General features: G+C 37.8%; 1 protein-coding gene across 7 annotated transcripts in view; it reads left to right on the forward strand.

The window, feature by feature from the left end:
* The window catches only part of LOC107086442 (poly(rC)-binding protein 3-like), a 26620-nt gene extending 20025 nt beyond the window's left edge, over positions 1–6595 (forward strand). For 3 of the 7 annotated variants that reach the window (XM_015377386.1, XM_015377380.1, XM_015377385.1), the window contains 4 exons: positions 2988–3066; positions 3519–3577; positions 4508–4677; positions 4794–6595. In XM_015377386.1, coding sequence (XP_015232872.1) covers positions 2988–3066; positions 3519–3577; positions 4508–4677; positions 4794–4848 — 363 coding nt within the window. In that variant the 3' untranslated portion in view covers positions 4849–6595. The remainder of the gene's footprint in view (positions 1–2987; positions 3067–3518; positions 3578–4507; positions 4678–4793) is intronic. The other 4 variants (XM_015377381.1, XM_015377384.1, XM_015377382.1 and 1 more) reach the window with 3 other exon arrangements.
* The last annotated feature ends 3689 nt before the right edge of the window (positions 6596–10284 follow it).

A 10284-nucleotide genomic window follows, 5' to 3' on the forward strand; every position in this document is an offset into this window, starting at 1 on the left:
CTGTGTTTAGGTTTCAAGTCATTAGTTCCGATGCTGTAACAACACAAATTAATACAGAGGTGACTACACCCTGATACAGACCTACTAATGATATGCTACATCTTTGTCCAAGACATAGAGCGTCTTGTTGTGGTTGAACTTCCAATCTGTTGTCCAAATGAATATGAAGGCATTCATACTCCTACACTATTGACATATTCCTACCGCTGGTGAAATCAAAATCTTTGACAGGAGTCCAACTTGTACTAAAAGTTTCCACTGTAAAACTTTAAAGGAAAGGTATAACATATAAAGGTGTTGCCTCTATGCTGATGACAACCGGGTGAGAACCAAAACCCTTTAGCCAAGCGAGGACTGGAGGATTTCATGCCAAGGGGCAGGAGAGGAAGGTGCTGAGCTAAATGTTTTCAATTCATTTGATTTATCCACACTTCCATTGTCTCTTCCTTCTTCTTTCTAAAGCCTGTAATCTCCGCCATTCCCAACCATACATCTCCAGGATAATTCTGCTCGAGCTTGCTCTCAAGTCTCTTCTTGTCTATTTCCTTACTGTCTTGAACATTCTCTGTGTCCCTCCCTTCAGATTTTCATTCAGGTCAGTAATTCCTTTAAGTATTCTTTCTCCATCGTGGAGCGGTTCAAGTCTTTTATTCTGATGTGGGCGTCCTGGATTTAAATCGTAGTTGCATCAGGAAGGGCATTCGGTGTAACAACTTTGTCAAGTCTAATCTCAGCTCGGTAAGCAGTGTCTGGAGTTGCCATAATTTAATTTATTTAATTAATTTAATAAAAATTTATTAAAAATATTTTTTGCACAATTTAAACATCTCTCATGAGTATTTTGGGAAATGATTTTGATTTTTTTTTTATTTTACTATTGCGTGTATTTGGATTTTAATGTAATTGTTTCAAGACTTAATAACACAAGTTCACCAAAGTTATGTCGTCATGGCAACGTCAAGCAAGCTAGGGCGTGGTGTCCTGCTCATCGCAGCAGACTAATAAATGTCTATATTCTAATAATAATAACAGTAATGAGGAGGAAATATGGCACTAAAACGCATTTCGGTTTCGCATGTGAGAGACTTTATCTCCACGACCCCAGAGTGCACATTAGCATTTGGACACCTGTAACCAGGCAGCGCCCCCTGCCTGTAGCTCAAAGTAAGAGCATGGTGCCAACGCGCACTTTCATATCTATTCGCGCAGTTTTACGTAACCATAGTATTTTTGAGTGTTATTTTGATCTTGTGTTCTTTGTGTAATGGAGAACTGTTCAATAATGTTTTAAAAGTATAATAATATAATTATTTGTGGTTTGTGGAAAAGGATTTTGGAGATAATAGTCACGTGTGGCATAAAGGAAGTGACTCAGGTTCATGCCAGCTGACCAAATCTACGTTTTTATTGTGTTATTGTGAAGTTTAATTAAAGTCGTCGGAAGGTAATATTTAAATTTAAAATGATTCTGACTTAAACATAGGCTATATACAAATATACTCTTTATCAGACCATACTGTCCCAAAAGTTAGAAAATTTATTTAAAAAAAAAAATCCTGTCTTAAAATCTGTGGGGTTTTTTCGTTATTTTATGAAGGCCAGTTAGTTATACGTCAGCTTGTACACCTAAATTCGGCAAATCATATATCAAAGGTCATCTGTCAATCAATTGTTTTCGTTCATAGCATCTTGATTCATATGTCGCAGCTAATATACGCAACGGTTGAAATAAGAATCATTTACTTTACATTGAGTTACTTCCCAGTGTTCAAGGGGATGGTGTCTTCGGCAAGTGTAGAGCTAACAGAATTGGCAGCGTTGCGAGGCAAGGGCCCAAACATTTACGGCTGTAAGCCTTCTACACCAAACGAAGCTTCGGCCGCACTGGCGTCCTCTTCCACAACAACTTCGTCCCCTCTTTCCTGTTCTACATAAAAAATGTGTGATGGAGGAGACTCATCCATGACCTCCGACCCAAATCTCTCCTCGTCTTGCATGTTTCCGCTGTCCATAGTGTTCCTTGACAGTGTCGTTGCTAACTGCTACTTGGTCCCAATGTAATTTCCCATTGGGAACCTTCTAGCACTAAGTTGCTAACGGGTTAGCAAGATGCTTCTGACAAACCGACCACAACCAAATGGTTGCTTGCGAAACTTCCGGTACAACAATCCCGCCCCCTTGATAATCGACCAATCACATTCACTTTATTCACGCATGTAAAGTCGGAAACCACTAGGGAGAATTTGGAAATGCAACGGTTGGAACAGCCATTTCCCTACAACTTTAATAGCGCATATATTCACCTGGGAACTGATGATGTCTGTGTGTTACACACCCTGGTTGCAAGCACTAAAGTGTATATGACAATAGAGTAATGAATCTATTCTATTTATTTATTTTTATTTATTGTATTTTAAATAGGCCCATAGTTCATAGGTCTCTGCGAGTTTAGGGTTGCTATTTGGGGATGAGGAAAGTTATGGCCAGCCACGCATTCTTGCAAACAACGACCTTGATGTAAAGGCTACTCATACCAGTGGGGAAATATTCAATTGTACCATTGGACGTTTTTTAAAGCTGCAGAGCATCCAGAACCAGATTGAAACATTTTAGTCCTCTAACCTGAGAGAAAATCACTAGGAATATAACACAGTTACTGAAAATAGCTTCTAACGTGTGGTATGCTATGGAAAAGGATAGAACGAACCTCAGAATAATTAGGTAGGACTTATGCAAACAAAAGTACTCTTAACAGGCCAAGTCCATTTCTTTCTTTCTCTAAATTTATTTCTCTCTCTCTTGATTTTGGTCCTTCACCTGTCTGTGTTTTTACTTCTCCTTAGATCCTTTCTCTTCTCTTGTATCACTTCCAGCAGACCTCTCTGTATATATCTATCTATGTCTGTATGTGTGTGTCTGCGTGCGAGGCGGAGTGGGTTTTTAATGATGACCTCATAGCTCTGCTGTCCTCCTCCTCCCCCCCTCAGCAGTTGAGCAAGCTCCACCAGTTGGCTATGCAGCAAACCCCCTTTACCCCCCTCGGACAGACCACCCCTGCCTTCCCCGGTACGTACCCACCTACACAATGACCCTCTTTACCGAAGATCCTTCTCTCGTTTTTACCTATAGAGAAAAACACTTTCTCTTCCTCCTTTTTCTTTCTCTCTTTCTCTCTCTCTCTTCTTTGGCTTTATCTGTTCTATCTCTTTTTTCTTCTCGTTGTTGTTTTCCTAATGGTCTTTGTGGTGAACTGCAATTGACATGGCCTGCTGGTGGTCTGCTCTTGTTGATGTTGAGGTTTCTTTTATGGTTTTCCCTTAGTATCTCTTTTGAAGTAACACTAATATAGATTTGACCTATAACTCACCTAGCACTCAAGTCCTCAAGCAATGATGACTTATGTGAAGCATTTACTGCTAGAAATCTGTAAATAGACTTTACAACTTCTTCCCTCAACTTGCCAAACAATTTTCTGTCCTTTCCCTCCCTGCTTCTCTTTGTGTACTTCGTGTGTTCAGCAGCAGGTCTGGATGCCAGTAACCAGGCCAGTACTCATGAACTCACCATTCCCAATGATGTGAGTACATTCATCTTAGTGGGCTAAAAACTCATCAGTCCATTTCAGTCTCATTGTTTTTTTTTTATTAAATAATCATTTAAAATTAGGATTTTATTTAAAACCATGTGTTCGTGACAAAGAAGACCTTCTATTAAGGCTCAAGCTTTTTGGTTTAGGTGTTTTCTGGCTTTGCACATTTTGGGTGAAATGTTTCCCCATTCTGTTTTACAACATAGCTAATGTCCAGTCATGATTGGTGAAAAGTGTCTAGCAGATTTTCTTTTGGCTAGGTCTGTAATTCGCCTGGAAAATCCGGATCATGTTTTGATCCATTGTCGCTCTGTCTGTATGTTCATGCGATTATCACTATCAGTATCAGACTATAGTGGGTCTGATGAGCACAATTCCAATTCTTACATTTTAATTTTTAAAACCTTGTATGATTTTATCTTACAAGTATGCACAACCTTTTGTTTGTCAGTAAAATCAGATAAAATCCCAATTAAGTTCATTTAATATTAAAAAATGTATTAAAGCTTAGTAGGCAATTCCAATTCCTCAGGGCCAGTATTTTGCAACTTTTAGATGTTATTGGTCCAACACTCCTGAATCAAGTACTTAGATTATTAAACTGACTCTGGAGGAATTGGATGTATATTAAGGAGATTTTTCAGCCAATTGATTCAGGTGCGTTGGACCAAGGACAGATCTAAAAGTTGCAGAATACCAGCACTCCGTAAGTGGAATTGCCCACCCCTTCTAAAGTGTATAAAACGGCAGTGAACATATAAAAAGGAGCGAAAAAGGTTTTAAAAGTAAAGTGCTTTGTAGTCCTGTAGAAAGTGTGAAATAACAGAAGCTTACCAAAATTCTGAATCTTTTCTTCATCAAAAGAAGATTCCTATTCATGATCCAGCCATCCTAATTCCTGCCCCATTTTCTTCCCAGCTAATAGGCTGCATAATCGGACGCCAGGGAACCAAAATCAACGAGATCCGTCAGATGTCTGGGGCGCAGATCAAAATTGCTAATGCCATGGAAGGGTCATCGGAGCGCCAGATCACCATCACAGGGACCCCCGCCAACATCAGCCTGGCTCAGTACCTCATTAATGCAAGGTTAGAGAGCTCAGAAGCGTTGACATGTTCTAATGGAGAAAATAAATGTTAAACCTTTCTGTTTTGTTGTTTAATTTTCATAAAGAAGAGAGGAACTAACTAGTTTTAGCTTTTAGGTTTAGAGACGTTGCGGCCATGTGGAATGACCCATCATCCATGACCACATCCTGAGATCCCTGACTGGCTCCTCCGTTTGGCCCTTTCCAACGACCGACTACTGCAGACAACCCCGATGAAGCCCCAGGTCTCTGTCTCTGGCTCTCCGAAAATCCTGACCACCTCACCATCCTGTATGACCCAACATCAGGGAGGGTTCGGTGTTCGCTTTTATTTCAGAGAGCTAAATTAAGTCAAATAAGAAAAAAAAAAGTAAACACATGAAAAAATACTCTCTGTTGATTAGTTTTTTTTTAGAGAACTGTTAAAGCATGTTGAATGTTTATTAGGCTAAATCTTGTGTTTATTTCTCTTCATTTTCTTTTCGTCTATTGCTTTTTCTAAATATATGTCAGTGCACAAAACAAAAAATATTATTAGAAAAAGACTGAACTTTTTTTGTAGAACTTAGGTATTTGTATATTACAAAGCAGCTGCTCAGTGATGCTATCGGCAGAGTGTGTGGTGGGATGTAGCCAAATGATTCATCATGAATTATATTTTCAAAAAAATAATAAAAAAAATAGGACCATTCCTCGTCTAATCTCTGCCCGAGACGCTTTGCTGCATCACATGACCCTTTAAAGCCAATGGTATCACTCCTCTAGCCTCCCTTCTCGTGTTAATTTCCCCTATTTATGATATTGCATGTCTTCAGTGTTGTTTCGTTGCGTATTTGAGTAAAAAAAAAAGAAACCTGCTCCGTGATTACGCTTTTTCAGATGTTACTCTTATATCTTTGTGCTCCTGTTTCTTTTCCGCGATCTTTTTCAGCAATCTTGGCCGTTCACGTCCAGTCCTACTCCCTGTCCAGACAGAAAATTTTTCCAACATAGCCTCCTTTGAAAACCAATTAATAGTATATACTGTAGATGCATGGATGGGAATTAGTGAAAATCAGTGACTTAAACACTGATGGAAAATTTTAATGATTGTTAATTAACTTATAATTATTATGTATTTTTTTGTACAAGGACTAATGTGACTTAACACTTTAGTCGACTACGCGGCGATCATGCAATAGACTATTCAACACTTTACTCTGGACCGCCTCCGATATGTGAGGATTAGTTGGACTTCAAAGTCAGGCGTCCGTCTAAACTTTTCGGCTTTTTTGAACAAGTACAAATAGGCCTAAATGTTTTGGACAAGCCTAACGGTAGTTTTGGGGCCAAAGAATGTTCAGGGGTTCAATGGAGGGGAACCCACAGGGCCTGGGCGGACGTGACCTCTCAGTCTCTTTTCTCACGATTGTTCATCTCGCCATGTTTTGTCATCTTCATGCGGTTGATTTGTCGCTTTAATTTTTGAATGTCTTTTCATTGTCACAGTCAGCAACTTATTGATTTTTTTTAAAGGACAAGTTGGATGACAATTCCTGTTTTGCTGTTTATTTTTTTGTAAAGCCAGGATGTATTTATCTATGGTGTTGTAATGCACATATTTTTTGTTCTCCGATGATGATACTAAGTTGTTTTTACCCTGTTGTACCTAATATGAGTAGGGGTTGTGGGTCATATTTGGTAAACTAGGTAATTCAACTGTCAATCGAATATACTACCTGCTAAAGATGGTCTACAGATATTGAACATCATTGATCATAAACTTTTTGATCGCCTGCTAAGCTCAGTTCAATTGTGAACAATTCTTGAATGTTATTGTTGAATTACATTAACTATGATCCAACATAAAAACATTTTGCATTTACAGTAAACGTATTCCTACTATTTTTTGGAAAGACCCACTTGGTATCTTTCAGATATTACTATCTAGTTTTATTTCACTAAAAATCACTGGAAATTTACAAATTCATATCTTACAGGCTGCATTTCCTCTCTTTTTATTTTGGCTATCTAATATTAGCCCTCACGATAACAACACTTAAAACCAGAAAATGTAACTGTATATTTTACAAGCCATTAAATTTTCATCAGGATTTTCTGTTAAGTAATCAAGAATCAAACTAAGTATCAATAACTTTCTCAAGTAACATTTATGCGTAAAGAATATGCCACTATTTCTAGCTGCTTAAAAAAAGTAGATGTGGCCTATTTATTGCCAAAAACTTAGATTTAAATCCAGGGAAAGGTCTATCTTAATATTGTTGTTAAATATTCTAATGTTCTTCTAAAAAAGCTAACCTAAAGCAAATCTAAAGCAAACTTGCAGTGCTTGCTAGGAATATGTCTCTGTTGGTTAGCCGTAGCTAAGCTAAAGCCAGAAAGCTCTGTATTTAAGCCCTGAATTTAGGTTTTTATGTTTTAAATTTTTTCTATTTTGGGGAATATTCTTAAGTATCTAAGCATGACATTAAATGTTAATAAATCTCTAAAGTAAAATGAATGCTTACAAGTTAGCAGTAGCAGTAGCTAAACTAAGTTAGCAGGCAGCTAAAAGTAATGTTCAGATCTAAACAAGATTATTGACCAAACTTTCCTTTATAATTACAAAATGTGATTATGTAAATCGACCAAAAGCTGTTTCAATATTCTTAAAGACACTAAGTCAATGATTATTCTGCAATAATTTATTATTTTTTTATGTATAATCAAATAGTCGTGGTAGCCTTGAATGGATTTGTGTTTCTCTTCATTTTTTCTTGTAATTGCTTGTATTTTAGTGAGATTGTTTATCAAATCGAAAACAAAAAAAAGAACAAGATGAAATCATGTTTTTAGGACAGTTTGCTAGTACCAGACAGTGCAGCTTCTGCGGTATCTGTAAAGTGTAATGGGACAGAATACCATAGAGGCTAATGTGGCTTTTATACAGCAATTTTAAGTGCATGTGTATGATCGAAATATTTGCTTTAATGATAATTACTAACTAGCTGTCTCTAGCACAGCTGTGTGTGCATTACAAAATTGGTTTTGTTGTATATTTTAGAACTGATTGCAAAGCAGGTCTATTAAGTTGTAAGTTATGGCAGTGTGAGTTCAAGAACATCAATAGTAATGTGTTACTCAGTGTTTAAAAACTGTATTTACATTTGTGTATATGCCTGAGTATGCGACGTTGAAACAAACTGCAACTAATGCAATAATAGGGTGCAATGTGCAATTATTTAAACAGTTATTTACTTATTAGCTTGGTAGTTACATGAAAAGTTGTGTAGCCTGTTGAAAATGTTTTTATTTGATCAATGTTCAGAATGGCAGCAACAGCTGGAAAAAAGGAATGGTCACAGTTTTTTCATTAGTTTTGTTTATGTGTATTGCAGTTATTTTTGGAGGGGGGTTATGGAACTTTGTAACTATTTTCAGTTAATTTATTTACTATGTGCAGATCTATATTAGTTGTGAGTAATTACATAGGTTTTATTTTAAAGTGTTGGTAAATATACAAAACAAATAAAGTTTCATTTTTTTCCTTCCATGAATTGATTTTCTGTGATTCTTTTTACTATAAATGATAAATTAAAAAATGGCAAGCTAAAGAAAAGTTATTAACAAGCTTTGTACATGTCATAATTTTATTCAAAGATCTGACCCACATGCAGGAAACCAAACAGAGAGATCAAGGGAAGGTTTAACAGGTTTATTATGAACTGGTAGAGATGGGTCCAGGGCTGCTCTGAACACTGGCAAACCGGGACTGAAAAGTGAAGGGGAAGTTCCTGTGATTAGTTCAGGCTCAGTGGTAAATTTGAGCATCGATTTGCAAAAGGGAATAAAGGCAACGGGACTCACATTTCCAGTAAAAGGTGTCTTTCTCAGAATCCAGTCGGTGTGGGTTGTTCCAGTAATTGAGTTGCTCGTTGGAGGGCTGACAGGGTTTACCCAGGTTGAGGTTTTTCCTTGAAGAACGGAGGAGCTGACTGCCACTTAGATTTCCAATGGTACTTGAACTGTTTCTTGTGGAGATGAATCCCCTGCTCAGAGTGTAGCTCAAAAAATCCCTTGGGGAAAAGTTGATCCAAACCTCCAGTTTGAATCTCCAGCTCAGTTTGAAACTTAGACGATCCTTCCAGGGGGAGAAGGTCCAAAACATCCAGTTTGCAGGATGACTATAAAAAAATAAGACATCACCAACTTTGACAAATAAAAAGTTTCCTTATACACATTCTGAAGTAATCATTAATTCCTAGGTTTCAGAGTTTTAGTTTGGGGGAAAGTTTAAATCAACCTGAACTAAGTTTTTCTTTTATTTTTTAGCATTAAAGTGTACCTCCTATTTTTCACTTTTGCAAAGCGGTCAATCACTTGACTGTGACTCAGCTTAGAAAGTTCTTCCTTTTCAACTGATAAAATAGCAAGATGATGGAGCCTGTCTTGTCCCATTGTGCACCTCAGCCAAGTGTGGAGCCTTCTCAACACAGTGAATGACCTTTCACAACTCCAGCTGTTGATTGTGATTGTGAGGGAGATCTGGATGACCTGCGTTAGTGTGGGGAACATGATGTTATCAAGCAATTTGAAAACACACTGCATATCCTTGATGACAAGGCTTTCTTTTTCAACCAGGAAAAGCTTTCAAACCATTTTGATTTAAATTAATGTTTTTTTACTCCAAATTTGTCCTGGGGATAATGGGACAACTTCACTTGTCTAGGACCATCATGCTTTCCCCCTAAGTCACTAATGTCCCCTTCTTGTTTGTGAACGCTGGTTGTTGCTCCCTCATCACCTTCATGCTCCTGTCTCTCCTGTCCTTCACCTGTCTCTTGCCTGTCAGTCTCGCCTCCTCCTCCCTTTCCTACTCCAGCACCTTCATTCTCATTCTCTACAGCAAACATTAAAAAACTTAAATTTATATTTATGTAAATATCTATCTTATTGCTTATAACATTCCTAATGTAACTGGTTACATTAAATCACTAATTCATCACGGGACCTTACCTCCCTCTCTCTCATCTTATTTTACTGCTTCCCTGTCTCTGCTTCGTGTGAGGAATTTCCTGATATCCATCTACAAACCAATGCAGTAATTTTCAGTTAGTAGCCTATAAATCATGTGGTTTCACTGGGATAATAATAAAATTGACAGGTAAGAAACGTTACCAGAACTAAAAATGCGTCGCGGCCGCACAGTGTCCCATCCAATTCAGTTGAGAGCAGCGCGTTAGTTTACCTGCAGTGACATGCGCTGACGTGGGGGCGCTAATACATCCTCAATTTGGAGTAGAAATATACGTCTCCTCCCGTTGGAATTATCTTAACTGATGGTACTGTTGCAAATATTCATGAGATTTATACTGGGGCACAGCTCATTTATACTGGGGCACGTGCCCCAGTAAATGGGGTCTGGCGACGCCGATGGATTCAACTTTATTGTCATTACACAGGTGCAGGTACAAGGCAACAAAATGCAGTTTAGGTCTAATCAGAAGTGCAATAGCAGCAAGTGCAGGATAAATAATGGTTCTATAAATACAGGACATGGGTTTCTAATGAATAAGTATAGAGACGAATGCCATTATAAACAGAATCTCACTAATAGATGAATATAATA

This window comes from Cyprinodon variegatus, unplaced genomic scaffold (assembly GCF_000732505.1).
Source record: "Cyprinodon variegatus isolate N-32 unplaced genomic scaffold, C_variegatus-1.0 Scaffold153, whole genome shotgun sequence".
In the NCBI taxonomy this organism is placed as follows: domain Eukaryota; kingdom Metazoa; phylum Chordata; class Actinopteri; order Cyprinodontiformes; family Cyprinodontidae; genus Cyprinodon; species Cyprinodon variegatus.